Source organism: Topomyia yanbarensis, chromosome 3 (genome assembly GCF_030247195.1).
Source record: "Topomyia yanbarensis strain Yona2022 chromosome 3, ASM3024719v1, whole genome shotgun sequence".
NCBI classification, from domain to species: domain Eukaryota; kingdom Metazoa; phylum Arthropoda; class Insecta; order Diptera; family Culicidae; genus Topomyia; species Topomyia yanbarensis.
In genome coordinates, this window is record NC_080672.1 from 420,848,671 (window position 1) to 420,865,129 (window position 16,459).

General features: G+C 40.9%; 1 protein-coding gene across 3 annotated transcripts in view; it reads right to left on the reverse strand.

The window, feature by feature from the left end:
• LOC131688508 (AT-rich interactive domain-containing protein 4B) overlaps positions 1 to 16,189 on the reverse strand; it is a 31,435-nt gene extending 15,246 nt beyond the window's left edge. Inside the window, exons 1-4 of one of the 3 annotated variants that reach the window (XM_058972804.1) lie at positions 15,949 to 16,189; positions 15,080 to 15,507; positions 13,367 to 14,812; positions 12,729 to 13,308 (exon numbers count right to left, since the gene is read on the reverse strand). In XM_058972804.1, the coding sequence (XP_058828787.1) occupies positions 12,729 to 13,308; positions 13,367 to 14,812; positions 15,080 to 15,507; positions 15,949 to 15,954 (2,460 nt within the window). In that variant the 5' untranslated portion in view covers positions 15,955 to 16,189. Of the gene's footprint in view, positions 1 to 12,614; positions 13,309 to 13,366; positions 14,813 to 15,079; positions 15,508 to 15,948 lie in introns of all 3 variants that reach the window. The other 2 variants (XM_058972803.1, XM_058972801.1) reach the window with 2 other exon arrangements.
• Positions 16,190 to 16,459: the final 270 nt, after the last annotated feature.

Genomic DNA, 16,459 nt, shown 5'->3' on the forward strand with positions numbered 1-16,459 from the left:
CAGAGAATCTTATAGTACCTCGATACAGTGCAAAGAACTCGAAACGAACTCAAAACGCAAAATGTCATCGAAGTCAGACGTATAATTCTCTTTTGTCGGATCTTATCTCCCACTGCACATTTACTTGGGCCTACTTAAGATGAATACTCGCCTGCTCCACTGCAGTGTTTCTGTTGCGGGCGATTCGGGTACGGTAGCAATGCCTGCAACGACTCCAAAACCTGCAAGGACTCTGGAGGGAACCACCGCTGAACCACACAAATTACATGTACAGAACAGTCCACAGCTCACACTCTTCTTACCAAAAATATCGAAGCGAGGAAGACTAACCCAAATTACGACTAACCCAAATTACGACTCCGTCTCGTTCTCCGGCTCGATCGTAGAGCAACGTCAGAACCGCAGTTCGCTGACAATCCAATGGAATGTCAACGCCCCAAGGCCGTCATCACTGGCTACAATTGTTCTGGCTATCCAGGAGACACACATTCCAAAGGATATCGATATTTCATCATGGTTCGGAAATCAATACCAATGGGAGCTCTCTACCGGAGCCAATATTTATCAAATCATCGGGCTGGCTGCCAGGACCAATGCAGCAACCAGGATTAATTTTCCCGTCCCCTGCACAGTGGTGTCGATATATACATCCCATAGTGGATCGAACAAGTCGGCATCAAACCTCATCTGTCAAATTGATGGATGGGGATGTAGGCGACCCAACCGTCGAGGCAATGAAATTTTAAAAGTTGTAGAAGAAACGAAGCTCATGGAATCCTGAATGATCGTAATTCGACATTTATCAGAAGCTAAATAATGTCCTCGATCGATCTAACTCGGTTATTCTTGTAGCAGTGATCATTTTTCGATCGTAACCACATACCGAATAGCATTCCCCAACTGCCTCGCGTCGCCGGCGATTGTTATACGAAAAAACCGACTGGAAAAGTTTCGAGGAAGACTTCCTGAACAGTTTGGATCCACATCAGGAGCACTCTCTTAATAAATTGTGGAACAGCATCACCCAGGTAACCAACAAGCATTAGTGCATGCAAATAGCATATAATTTGCATTTCGGATTCTTCTTGCAGTATATGTGCATCCTTTATGCATATCTGTAGTTAATCAGCATTCAAAAAACTGTTTAAAAGCTTCTTGCCAGTAATCAGAATTTGGAATGCACAACAGCAGTAAAACAGCATTTTATTGGCACCGCAGTAGAGCACCCGTATATTTTGCCAAAAGCGACTTTATAATAGCATGCAAAACGACTTAAATGCTTATCAGGTAGCCGTTAAGACGCCTTTTGCATACTTATTGGTTACCTGGGCAGTCGGTCCGCGGAACCATGCATCCTCAGGACGAGCGATAATCCCCCCGAAGAGTTGTGCAGCGGTGCTCCGAAGTGTCTAAGGCTTTTAAGGACCACAGCAGAGCTCTGCGAGCACTTCGCTGAATCCCCGCAAGCCACCATTTCTGGAAGGGCGAGACTCAACGACTTCCGCAAGCTGAGAAACTTCGCGAGGAAATGCATCATCGAAACTAAAGCAGCTAGTTGGACAACCTTCCTTCCTGGAAGGAATCCCTCCTGACTCGGGAGAGGTGTGGCGAAGGGTTACGAAGATATAGCGGTTTCGCTCAAGAAATAGACGGTATTCCGACGCTTAAACCATATCAAATAATAAAAGAATTTGGGTAATACTTTACGTTGCTATCGGCAAACGCTTCACTTCCGTCGGAATTTCTGAAGCACCGAACAACCTTGGAAGACACCCGGACACAGTTTGTCCGGAATCTCCTTTCAAAGAGGATTTTAATAGTTGGCTTTTAAGGCGTAGTCATATGTTTGTCGAGATGGGTGTGTGCATCACTATGGGAAGTACCACCTTTACACGCGTTGCTGTTACTGTCTCCAGATTCTGGACAGAGTTGCCAGTCTTCTTGATGTGCAGTCTTCGCATTCTCTCAGCTTTCGTTGCTTTGGCCAGTTCATAAAATGTCGGATGGTGAATCGATTTTTCGGAGTTTTACAAACGAAGAATTAGATATCGCACCGTGTTGCTCATATTAGTGCCATTAAAAATCAAACATCACCATGCGCCTATCTTCATCATGTTTCATATCAATACCGCCATTGCGAGATCGGGAACTACGTAGAATCAGAGAACTATCAGCATCATCACCACCGTCTCCATCGTTTAAACCACCGCCAGCTAAATCTCAAAAGGAATTTGATGACCAGAAAACAGTTTTGAGTAGAAATTCGTCATAATCATTGATGCATTCCGCATTATTCCCGTCACCGACTCTGGGTATTGATTGAAATTGCTCTGATTTCCCGGTTGCTGTCGGTTGAGAGCGAATGCCCACTCGGTAGCCAAGTTTACTAAAAAATAAGGTTTTTTTTTTTTAAATAAGAGCAGTTATTGAAATCTATATACCAACTAGCTCTCGGTAAGTAAACAAGGGATCCACTTGTTTGCCCGTTTACTCAAACCTAGCGGTTGATTCCTTATTTCAAACATGAGCAGCTCTTTGAATTTGTATGCCAAATAAATTTACAAGCAAACTGTAGATCCATTCGCTTCCCCGTTTTACTAACACATCACCAAAGTTTTTTTTCAGATAACTAAAACAACCTGGTCATTAGACAAAATATTCGAAAGCTCACCGAATACAACTCATTTACAAGCAAGTTGTTGCCTTGACCTTTTTGCCTCATCAAGATATTCCAATGGTGCTCGAAGAATTGAGAATGAGTTGTCCAAAGGTTCTCGTCAATTTTGTGGATTACATAATTGAAAATTATATTTTCGGTAGGAAGTAAGCTAACAAAAGGACAACTCTTTCCCCTCGCTTTGTGGTCAGTTTTCGAAAATGTGTCGAAAAGATGTCTTAGGACCTCCAATAATGTGGAAGATTGGTATAATAAATGGAACGGTTGGTTAAACCGTGGAAATCCTATGGTGCGTTAAAGCAGTTTTAGAAAATACAAAGTTTTCAAAAATCAAACTTTCAAAAATTTTAAAATATTTAATTTTAAAATTTATGAATTCAAAGTTTAAAAGCCGCTCGAAGAGAAGAATGCTATTACGGACATTTTACGCACACGGCAGCCGGAACCAACAGCTATAAGATCTAAAAAAACTCACGAAAGGGCCTAAAACTAAAAACATTACTTAAATCATACAAACCAGGAGATTGGATTAACTATTTGACTGGTATAGCTTTGTTGTTAATTTCTTCTTGGCATCAAAGGTAATAAAAATTGTATTTCACCTTAATAAATTCATTTATTTTTTTCATTTTACATTTCGATGTTTTTCGGGTGTATTGAATTCGGGTGAATGACAGTCGGGTTTATGTGCCATTCGGGCAAATGTCATTCGGGTAAATGGATTTCGGGCGAATGTGATAGAATCGGATATTGTGCATAAAAACATTGCTTCCGATCGGAACAAAATTATTTGGTGACCATTTCAATAGTTTTTAGGCTCTGAAAATCCAGTGTGACTTTACTAACCAACCTGTAACTCCGGAACCAAAAATCAGAACCGAATAAAACTCAATAGCATACAATGGGATTAGTGAATCTTTCATTTGAAATCAAGTTTGTAAAAATCGGTGAAGAATTCACTGGAAAATCGGAATAATATTAGCTTAGGAACTTAACGAGTTCCCCGGGGGTACCAAGAACCGTCATAGGTGGCCAATGTGGTCAAAGCTAGTTTAGTGATCTAGACCCGCAGATCTAAGTAATGTTGCACTTATTCTAATGTGTTTTACATCACTTGGATATCATGGTGTTACCAGTTTATATGGGAATTTGTTGTGTGATAGTACTCTTCAACCCCTACCTCCAAAAGCGGAAATCGGATCAATTTAAAATTCTATAGAAGTTTATCGCAGCGTTATACCTTTCATTTGAACCTTATTTTTTGTGTAAATCGGTTTATCCATCTCTGAATAACCTGTGGGTTTTAATAAAACGCACACACATACATTTTCTGATCTAGACGAATTGAATCAAATGGTATATGACATTCAGCCTTCAGGGCATCGGTATTTTGCAAGGGACCATGGCGATCAGTGTTTAGATCAATTGTGGTATGCACCTTTCTTAATCTTACTACTGCTGATGAGTGATTGTCGTTATTGAGATACACACTCTTCCCAGTTGGGCACACCACTTCGTATGAAGTTTATTATCTGTTTGGGATTTACAGTCCATAAATTAAAAGGGTCCAATGCATTTGCAGAGCAGATCTTCTGAGGTTTCACTTTCAGATCCGCAGACACGGCATGCATCGTTTGTAAGCCAATGTTCTTAAGATGATATTTACTCGGGCAGTGTCCGGTAAGTAATCCTTTCATGATTCATAGGCTTTTTCCCTTGGGTTAGAAAAAATTGTTTGGTTATCGTAGTCTACGTATGGTATGGTATGGACTTGTTCTTTATAGCTGTGATTTCCAACTTTTGCAGTTAGTGAAAGACCCTCTTCTAGCTAACTCATCGGCTGTATAAGTCCCTGCAACTCCACAAAGTCCCGGAACCCAGTATAAATTGACATGGTTTTTCTCCGCTAATTGTCGGAGTGCAAGAATACACTCCCATACTACTTTGGGCGACATGTAGGAGCCCTTAATACGTTGAGCGCAGCCTGATTATCTGAGATATTTGCATACAGGTATCGTGTCTTCTGGCATGCATAGGTGCATTCAATAATGGCATATATTTCAGATTGAAACACCGTCGGCCAGTACCCAATGGAGATACTAGCGTTTATTCCTGGTACTTTTGTCGGTAGTTTCAAAGTTCGGCATCGTATGCAGCCAGTCTTCATTTGAAATAAACGAGGTTATTAACAGGAAAACCTTTTAGAACCGCAAGATGCCCCGGTCAAAATGTTGATTTTTAGAGTGATCACATAGCCTTTCTTTATATAGAAGAGGCAAAACTCTGTAAGTCTTGCAAACTTTCGTCCGATATACGCCAATGGCCTACTGCGCGTAGGAGGTCGTCTGGATTGTTTCTATTTACCTTTTGAGAGCCGACATCTCATCATCTTACCAGACAAAGACCTGGTGGTGCGTTTACTGATTCCACAAATGCATGTCGAATTACTTCACGCGTCGGGCAGATTGACCTGCCGAACACAATGCGACAGCGATACAGGCTGATGATCGATGCGATGATCACACGAAAGTGCATACGAGCCAGTTAATGCGAAACTTGCCTGCCGCAAGAGTTGTGCCCTCGCCACCATTCCTCATCAGGCAAGGGGCAAGAGTATGCGTCTATATGTGCATGTCTAAACATTTCATCTGCCGATAAGGGATGGTTCAGCAACTAAACTCCGACAACAACATCAACCTTTGGGGAGCACACCACGAGCTGAATCAATTATTCCAGCAATTCCATAACCAACAAACTGTAGCAGCTATTGAAAAATTTTGCCGTACCCGTGAAATTAAATGGCATTTCAACTGGACGCACCAGAATCCAGTGGCCTTTGGGAGTCCGCGGTTAAATCTATAAAAAATACATCTGAAACGCATCGTCGGGAACGTTAAGTTATCTTTCGAAGAGTTAGGCACCGTTCTGGTTGAGATCAAAGTAGTACTGAACTCTCGATAACTGTTCACCACCTCCAATGATCATGCAGTCTCGCTAGATATTCATCTGCCCACTACTTCATCGGCTGAACCTTCATTGGAAGATGTTAAAGCAAGCCGCTTGGTTCGATGGCAGCATCTCCAGCTAGTGCAACTTTTCGGGATTACTTGAATATGCTACAGCATCGGAAAAAGGATCTTCGAACTATGCCGAACATCCGGAAGGATAGTCCTTCTCCACGATCAAAATCAGTCTCCACTCAACTGGCAGATCACAACAGTCTTTCCTGGACATGATAGTTTGGTTCGATCTGCCGACGTGATTACGAATAGAACTACCCTTCGTCATGTCATCAACAAACAAGGTTTCTGTACTACCCATTGAAGACAACATACCCATTCCTAATCCAACTATTGGTGATAAATTTTGAGAAGCCTCAACGCGGGTTGTATTTTCTGTCTCCTGCCAGAAGCAGTGCAAAACGAGTACGAGCCAAGAAAGTCAGAGATCTACTACTAACGAATGCTATGGTCACCTTTTTGATTCGACACATTGAACCGACGTCTGTACAACCATTCGTTTTTAACGAAACGAGCGAGTTTAGCCAAGTTGAACATCAACATCTCGTCGCTGTTGTGCTATCTTATGACAAGCGCCATTTAGCACTTTTCGAGAAAAACGATTTTTAAAGTTTGAGATTGAATATCTTAAAATTTATAAATGCTAGAACAGGGTGTCGACTCATTTCTGAAAATGAAATTCCCTGATTTTCCAGACCTGTTTATAAATTTTCCAGAGTGCTCAAACAAATCAAATTAAATTAACATTTTTCAATGTCTATCGTTTGAGCTTACACATTTTTTTCATTTTTAGTTAGTTTTAAACTTTTTGTATCTTCCATTTCAATTAAACCACTTTTGGTCTTTTAACTGCCATGTAATTTAAATATTTCCAAATCTGAAAAATTGTTACCAGGCCCGAAGGATGACCGACAAGCAAATGAGTGTATGGGACCGTGTATAAAAGGAGGAGCTAGTGTTCTGGAAAAATAAGCGGATTGACATTTTGGGGATGAATTTCCTCATAGTGTTATGTATTTTAGTTTGTGTGGAAATGAGTCTGGGATCTTCCGCTAACCTTCCGGTAGTCGCGCTGGTGCACTGAGTGCACGCTGCTCTGAAAAGCTAGTGAATTCTTTGGGCAACTGTGGCTGCTCATTCAGTGTCATGCGCGACTTCCGGAGGATTCGATAGTGAGACAAACATTCTGCTCGTACACTAATAAAATAATAATAAAATAAAAATGTCAAATGTGTTTGTGCATAATTCGAAGCATCATCAAGGAACGAAGTCATTGAAGGTATTGATTATTTCGAATTATAGTGATAGGCAGAATATGAGGGCTAAACACTTCTTTGAAAATTGTAACGTGGATATTCTACCAATTTTTCCTGTGTGGCAATGGATTACAAAACTTGGCGTAGAAGACTTCAACCATGCCTCATGGCATGTAACGAAATGAAGTATTAAAGTAATTCTGAACGATAGAGAAGTCTAAGTTTCTCAAGAAATAATTGGTTAAGCAGGTCTTCTGCAACAGTGGGTGAACCAGTAAAAACTTCATACCAACAGGAAGGTATCCCAGAATATGTACTAAGAAGATTGTTTACAGAAACGGTTTAACTACTTCTGTGTAATAATTCGCTTTTTATGTTCTGGTTAGATTTGGATTCTTCTTTTGAAGCTTCCGGAAGTCATGCTAGTGCACTGAGTGCACGCTGCTCTGAAAATGTAGCGAAATCGTCTGAGCGCACAAGCGGTTGCTCGTTCAGTGGGCCATTTCCGCGACTTCCGGAGGGTAAATAATGATTGCGTTGTTGATACAAAATCATCCAGCACTTTTTCACAACTTTAAAATGGCGGCATAATTCAAGAAAATGTCGAATAATCACAAGAAAAAACAGACAGGTCTGCGAGCAAATTATAGAAACCGGTTTTTGATAAGTTTACTTGTGATTTGAGACAAACAGTTTTTTAGTCTCTCATTTGCCTGCCATTTCCCACCAATTCGTCATTTCAGAAATTAAGTACCCTCTAAAATGCCGTTGAGATCGTATTCGTCCCATGTTCTATGAGATTCCCTCTATACATAAGACAATTATGCGTTGAACGGCAGTGAAAAGGTCAGTTGGAAATTCCATCTTGGAATATAATAAATACCAACAAATAAATAAATAAAGCGATTTTAATGCAATCTGGCAATAGCAGCACATTGTGAGATGAGTGAAGCTTCGCAGCAAAAGGGAGGTAAACTTCGGTTAAATACGCTATTTGTTGATTTTAAATATTGTCGTATCCGCTCGTCTGTTAGCGGTAGGCGATATTGAAACTGGAGCCTGCGAAAGTCATCCTCATACAGTTCTATTATATACGGAAACCCATATCGAAAAAGGTTGAATTTTTAAGCGGAGTTGAGTGTTTAACCGTTAGGTAACGACACAGTACGCGAGTACCTTTCCAGATTTCATTTAAAATTACAATTTGATTTCCATAACAAGAACCTGAAACTTGGTGACATCATAGTACATCACTAGGCATAAATTTTAGTGAGATAAAATTGAAGATGTAGTAAATGGGCCTGAGGGGAACTTTTTGGTCGTTTCTACCGCATAGCAGACTGACAGGGTAATGGTCATTACTATTATAATTTTAAACATATTCAAATATTTGTAGATGGTTTGGAATCAGGAAGTCATCTACTTTTTTAAACCTGCTATAAGGAATCGTATGAGATCTTGTTTCCGGACAACCGGTCCTGGAGATGTGTTTCAGCTTTGAAATACTATTTGTAAATTTCAAAGAATCCTAGCAATATGGATGTCCAAATTCTTGGGTTTGCCACAGAGATTGTTAACAATCGTCATCTATCTGACAATTTGACCCCGGAGCGGTCTTCACAACTTTATTTAGTTGCCTAATAATTCTGTCTGTCAGATATGAAAGCTGTGCGTTACCTAATGCCGCTATGGACTAGCACTTAACGCGAGTGGAATTGAGTTGCGCTTAGAATTAACTCTATGGCTAGTACTTGAAAGAACTTGAATTAAACAAGTTTACACCGTTGAGAATTAGTTGATTACAAACCCCAAAATTGGTCATATAAGCAAAAAATAAGCTGCCGTAAAACAAAGGATCGGCTACAGTGCGATATACTGTTATACGGTCATGAAGACTTATTTCAAGAATCGGCATTTTTTTAAAGAATTTGTTGCTTTATTATTTTGGAAATGCAACTAGATTGTCAACAATATGTTCGATTTAATAGGCATAATTACTCTACCACTCTGTATCTCTAACATTATTGACCCATCTTTTTCGTCTACAATTTGTAAACATAAAAAATACCCACGGTTCGGCCAAGCTAATGCATTGAGCCGTGTCAAAGTAAACGGCCTGTGCACCACCAAGCGTACTTATATGTATTTACCTTACAGAGTCAGAAGAATCGCAACAAGGCCGTCGATAAATCAATTTGGCATCCGTATTAAATATTATATATGAGTCAGTCCACGTCAGATTTATAACCAATTTTTTTGCGATCTTTAGCTGAAAATTGTTCGCACTAATTTTTGTTTTTAATGAATACGATTCTTTTTTTCTATTTATGAGTTTGTAAAATTTTTAATTTTATTGAATTGAACATTTTTCAATCACTGATAACTCATAAACTATTCAATTTGTATGTATGTATGTTGGTAGCCACCATCCTAGCTCGAGTCTTGCTCTGCAGCGGCTCCATTTAACAGTACGCTCAAAATTCGTTACAATTCTGCATTCAGCACACCACTGTATGAAAGGCCAAAAGGGGGGTAGCGGACCCGTAGGCAATTACACCTACTCAGTATCCACTGGAATCAAAGAATCTTCTACTCAGAAACTATTCAATTTGTAGAAAAAATATTAAATATTAAAAGTTGCCTTTTCGCTTGAGCTCATCGAAATTGTTTTTGCAATGCATATTTGTTTTTGCTATGTAACTTATGTATTCTGCAAATTCTAGAAACGATTTTTTTTTAAGTTGAACCAAAAGCATTTTATTATTTTTTGAAATCATTTAGATTAGGTAAAAAAATCGGAATGGATCTCCCATTACATCATGAGATAATACAATTATAACAGGTCACTGGTCGTTTAGTGTAAAATTGGATTGTCTTCAGTTTATAACCGTAATATCTCGCATAGTATTTTGATATCCACCCCAGATTTTTTCACAAAAAAAAGATTAAACATGATTCTTGATATTTAATCAATTTGTTTATAATAATTATAATAATTGCAGATTTCATAAGTTATATAACAAAAATATTTTTTTTTGTTTTTTTTTCGGTAAGCTCATGCAAAAACAACTTTTGTAAGTAATATTTTTTCCATGCATCAAATACTTTTCGAGTTATCAGTGTTTCAAATGTGTTCGTTTTTCTAAACTTCAAATGTTAAAAATCTGATAACTTGAAAAAAGTATCATATTCAGCCAAAACAAAAAATACGTGTCAATTATTTTTAGCTAAAGAATGCAAGAAAAAAAAATTGGAACGAATTCAAATTTTGGTTGTAAATCTGACGGGGGATGACCTTTATAACCATGGTTGTGAGAAGTTGTAATTATGAGATGGATCGAATATATTTATTTTCCCTTGCATAAAATGAGTTGAAGGGAATAAGTGCGTTTAACCGAATATTTCAGCCAATATTTTCCAGTCGCATTTATAAAAAAATATTAACCCCAGGTCGAAATTTCTCCCTGATTTGAATACAAATTCCCTGAGATTCCAGGTTTTTCCAGGTCAACTAAAATTCCCTGAAATTCCCTGATTTTCCAGGTTTTTTCCAGGAATCGCCACCCTGTAACAAGTACAACGAGGTGAACTCAAAGACACTAGTGGATCAGCGATGTAGAGATTTAATTTTTACCGAAACATATGATTGTGAATAAAGCTCTCAAATATTGTTGAGTACGTGGAGATTCTGACATGATCATTCTCTACGTTACGCTTATCTACCTTTTAAATGCCGATTTCCAATTGTTATAGTGAATACTTCACTCAGCAAAACTGATCGAAAAAGATGGTGAGCGGCGGTGGAGCCACACTGATAAATCTTAACCATTTTCTTTCCGTTTCAAGTTCACATCTTTGCAGTTTTCGCTAGGTATTTCGTATGAAGTTACTATAGAGCCTCTTGTTATGTTTTTATATTACCGACTAGCAGAATTAAAATGCGAATAGTAACCATTAAGGGTGACTGATGAGTGTCCACCACACTCCTGATTCAAGAGACACAATCTTGCTTACTCTTCCCTTCAATATTCAGATGGGAAGCATCTCAGCTCAACGTATACATAGGAACCTGACCGCTCATCCTAGAAAAAGCTGGGAGTCAAATGGCACAATTAATAGAGTGTGTCGTGATGGATCACAAGCGGAAGGTCAAATCCTCTAACTGATTCTATCGACAGTGGCCTGCGTAATGCGAGTGCGGTGGAATCCAAATGCGGCTTGACACTCGTGGAACGGACAGCGCACAATACTAGAGTAGCGAACTCAAAGACTCACGTAAAACCGCGTATCGGTTTTTGGAGGAAATCCTTGGACGGGGATCTCTCCGTCGAAGTAAGATAGATTCACCGCGGGAACTATTCACTATGGAGATTTGAATGGCTCACAATAAAGGACATCGGTTTCACAAGAATATTCGTTGCAGGATAAACTGAAACACAGTGAAAATAGGCTTCTACAGACTAACAGACATAACACTCGAAAACACCGAAGTATAAGGAGCAAGTATTTTCTGCTTCCGATTACTGGAGCAAACCTAGTGTTATGGGAAAATGAACGGATCGATATTTTTAGAGGAATTTCCTCATAGTTATGTCTGTTAGTCTGTGATAGGACAGCCACAGATGGGAAAAGATAGGATTCTATGAAGAAATGTGATTTCAAGTGTCGACATCTTCGACTCGATTGACGTCTCGAGAGGCGTTTGCTATAAAGAAACATATATGTAGTGAAATACCTATAGGTGGTCCTGTGAAAATGAGGATATAGGACATAGGGCTCAGATTTAGTCGGTAGCAAAGTACCGCTTGATAAAAAATACAAATATTTCGGGCTGAGTCGATTAGCAAACAAGACCCGGCCCGATATCGGAAAAAATATTCTATATATGAGCCGTTGCTATTCTACACCTTTCTTTTATAAGTAAAAATTCGACGAATGTGGTACGCGAAGAGTATCATCCAGCCAAAGAAGTTAACTCTCCAGTAACATATTATCAGCGATGAGAAACTCGCTGCCAAAATACACTTTGAGGAGAAATAGTGGAATGACCGTTTCTCGTCAAACTGTGGCTATGAAAAACAAGGCAACCGCAGGAGTAGGCAAATAAAATTAGCTTGCAACCGACGAATTGAGGCGCTGAAATTCCAAAGAATGCTCCGAAGGATATATTACAATAGGATTGTTCCAACTCTTACTTCTCGGAGTACAAAAGGCTATAAGCAGCGCGTATAGGACACAATTTCTCTCATAACCCCTAAGTACTTCCTGTTTCTACAACTAGCACACACATGATGCAGACCTAATTACAACTAAGATCGACAAAGTGATTACTATTGCTGATACATTGTCAGCATCTGAAGGCTTTATCTGAAACATAAACATTTACCTAAAATCATGCTTGCTGACAAAACCGTTGCCATCAGTTGACATTGCTACAGGTCTGCTGTATCCAACGTCGTTCAGCAAAACTAACGAAACTAACCTAGCATCATTCCACAACAGAGAGCAAAATACGAAAACAAAAATCAACCCGCCACACCAGACACTGTTCCTGCCGCGGAAGAGGAAAAACGTTCATAATAGTTTCTTTGTACGGTGTGAGAGATAGTAAGAGAGATACAGAAAGAAAGAGTAGCGAGAGAGAGAATTGAGGCGACAAACCCCGAAATTTACTTGGTTCAGATCGTAATCGCGGCCCTTGGAAGCTCCGTTGCTAAACTCGTCCGAGATGGCCGCCGCGTCCGAGGACGAGCCCGCTTCGGCCGTTGTACTTACTTTCGTGCTGCTCGAGCTAATGCTGCTGCTTGACGAAGAAGATGACGATGACGAATTGGACGAAGCGGTCGACGACGAGCTGTTGCTGTTGGTGTTGGCCGGGCACTTTTTGATGGGTTCGTCCGAATCGGTATCGCTGGTGTTGTCATCGGTGGCGATCGAAAGCGACGAAATGTCCGTATTGTTGGAAGTACGCCGCTTGGAAGACGACGCAGCAGGATGACCACCGCGTGTTATCGGGCGACGATTCGGTCCTCCGGTTGCTGACCCGGGAGATTTATTGCGATGTAACGATGTGTTCGGGGTCGTGGATCGTGGAGAGTTCAATGAACTGCCACTGATATCGCCCTTCGAATTGCCTCGGATACGCTTGGAGGTCTTCGGCGTTGTCGATGGGGTGGTAATCGATGTGTTCGAAGTGGCACCACTCGACGGGGTCGTGGTGGTTGATGTTGGCGGAGGACCATGGGGAGTGGCAGGGTTTTTACAACTACTACTACTCCTGTCAGATTTACCCTTCTTTGTCTTACTGTTGGTAAGGTTCTCTGCAATACGCTCTTTACGTACCCATTCATCATACCTGAAACGAGAAAGTTATGTTTTAAAATTTAAAATGAATAACCCCCTCCCATTCTCACCTTGTATTCCAACCGGTGTAATGCACCAAATATATTGGTCTTCCTTCTTGCTTTGCTATTTCAATGACCTTTGCTTCGTAGGTCACCTTCTGTTCGTCGTAAAACACCTTCAATTTGTCCCCAACCTCAATGGGGAAATCGCCTGCACCCGCCTTGGTATCAGTTACAATGCTAATTTTGCTTTCTCCACTTGTCGAAGAAGTCGACGCACCACTTGACGAGCCTTTGCCACTGTCTTTGTCATCCTTTTTCGAATCAGTTGAATCCGTTTCCTTCCTCTTTCTTCCACGTTTTTCATTCGATTCAACTTTTTCTACGACTTTCGGAGGAATAACTGGTTTAGCTGGAGGTTTATCCTTCTTAGCAACCGGTATAGGTTCCTCTTTCTTGACGATCACTGCCTCTTTGTTTTTCTCCTTCTCTTCAAACTTTTCCACCAACGCCTTTACCTTTCCGCTAGCGCTTGAAAGCTTTCGTTTGGTGGTTGGTTTTGATTCAGTGGTACTCGACTCGCTGGTATTACCGGATTCGTCAACAGCCGAACTCGACGCAGCATCTGCGGCAGCGACAATAGCAGCAGCTACTGCAGCTTTCGAGGTGGAAGGTTTTTCCTTCTCTGTGATCTTCGGCGACTGGACCGAAATTGCCCGCACCAAACTGCGTCCCTTGGTTCGATTTGTTCGAGGATGAGGGACCATCGTACAGCCCAACTTTCGATTGAATTCTTCAAATGAGAATAAGAACTTTTTATACGCTTGCTTAACTAGATTCGTAATGCTGGCCGTGGCCGGAGAGAATCCTAGTCTCAAAGCAATTTGTTTCCACTGATTCTGACTGGTGACGCGGTTGTATCCATTCAACTTTTGTACCGCACGGAACAATCGGTATAGATTGACGTCACGGTTAATAATTGAGGGAACCTTGTTCAGTGGTGTTCCACGATCATCCATAAATTTGTACAGTTGTGCAACAAAGTGATCCTTTTCCTCTGTAGGCTCATCATCGGAACTGTCTGTCTCCAGCTCCTGTTCCGAATCACTGCAGCTGCCCGCCATTCCGAACAGTGCTTCGCGATCCCAGTGCGGCGGTAATGTATCGTTATCCATGAAATCTAGAGCAGCGGAAACGGCAGACGCTTCCGATTTGTTGGTGCAATCACGTGTGAATTCGGTTGCCTCCTTTTTCGGTACAGTGTAATAACGGCCGTCCTTGAAGGAACGTACCAAATATTCATCCTTGACGCGTATGCGAACCGTATCCTGGGCGGTCGGGGCAACAACCAGCCCCGGGAACCAGTTCTCCTTCGGGTTCTTCCTCTTGTTGTCAGTCGTTTCCACGCAGACCACTTTGCCAATGTTTTCCTCCTTGTCGCTGGTGTTTGTACGGGCGTTGGTGACCGGTTCGTCATCGTCATCCGAGCTATCGTCTGGAAGAAGATGGCGAGACCTGACGATGGGAAAGATAGAATCGCTGATAGTTTAGGGTGTTCTTCAATCTAATTTCGATACTTGAATGTTGTGCCGAACGAATGGTATTATACCAAGTGAAGAATGAACCTCTACTGAATTCTAGTAGCTGGAAACTTTTCATATTGAATGTCACTTAAAAAAAAATAACAGCTGATCTACAAACCTTAAATAACGATGAAAACACACAAACAAAACAGATCTTCACCACCATATGGACTGCACGATCAGATCACAAAAAACTCACCTCCTGCCTCTGCGCCCACCAATCACCGGGTTTCCGAAATGTTCCGGATGTGTCAACGGAAGCTGATCCAGTGTTTCACTTTCATTAAAATGTCTTCCACTCTTCAAACACAGTGCACTCCGGCGGAGCGTCGTAATGTCTCCATCGTCAAACACTACCGTATATTGCGAACCGTCCTGAATCTTGGTCAACGTTGCTTCCACGTATTCCTTTCGTTCCGGGTGTTTCACCTCCACCGTAGCACCAGCACGCAATGCACCCTTTATCTGATCGTCCGACACAACGCCAGAACCGAGTCCGGTCTGTTTGTACGCGACTTTGCACTTGATGTTTCGAACCACCTTGCGCACTTTAGCCTCGCAAAAAGCCCCCTTGTATTTGGCGCTTACCTCCGTGCCTACAGTCAAATACGGGGGATCGTCTATTTGCTGGAATTAGATAATAGTAAAAATATTGTCAATTGATAAGTATTTATCAATAATTTGAGATTGGTATCAGTTTCCTACTATTTTCCATAACAATAACAAAACAATCACTACAGCAGACTTTTTGACCTGATGTAATCCTATAGCTAACAGATTATGGTGATTAAACTACAATTTCTAAATATTTCAAGTCACCCCTTTTCCTTGATCTGATATAGTGCAAATAAAAAATTTTCTACTCCAAATTACAAATTTTATAGCATGAATTTCACCAAACAGCAAAAGTAGGGCACAGCACCCGTTCGCCCACTTTGATTCGATTGGACGATGCGAAAGGGAAAGGTACGCGCACAGCGTACGGAAAAGGTCAGACTACGCCACGGACGGCGAAAATTTTCGATGCAAACGCTGATGGCTATAATGGCAGTGGGGTATGTAACTTACTTGCATATTCTGGAGGAAATAGCGCTCGAAACTGAGATTATCACTGACAATCGCCACGGTTACGGGTTAATTTGGGATTGCGGTGCACTTTGACGCCGAAATTGGCCGAAACTTCACAACATTTCAAGGGTAATTTTGGTGGAAACTCCTCAACTAACTCGCGACGTAGATACTTTGCGTCTTGAAAATTATACATCAGATTTTTCTCTGCCGCTGGGCGGGTGACACACGCATCCTCATCAACAGTGTACGAAATAAAAACAACGCTAACACATGCTCACGGTTGTGGATGTGTTGGTAATGTTTTGACAGCTGATCTGACACCAGTGCCCAGCGGTTGGAGTGCTTGGCGGATTAAAGTTGGAACGAGTTTGTTTTTCAAGATTATATATTGGAGGTAGGCTAATCACTCTGAAGCACACTCCGATAGAAAATAATCTACAATAGCATTTACTCTATAAACAATTATAAAGCAATAGATAATATGGCACTGTTTCAACATTGTTCGACC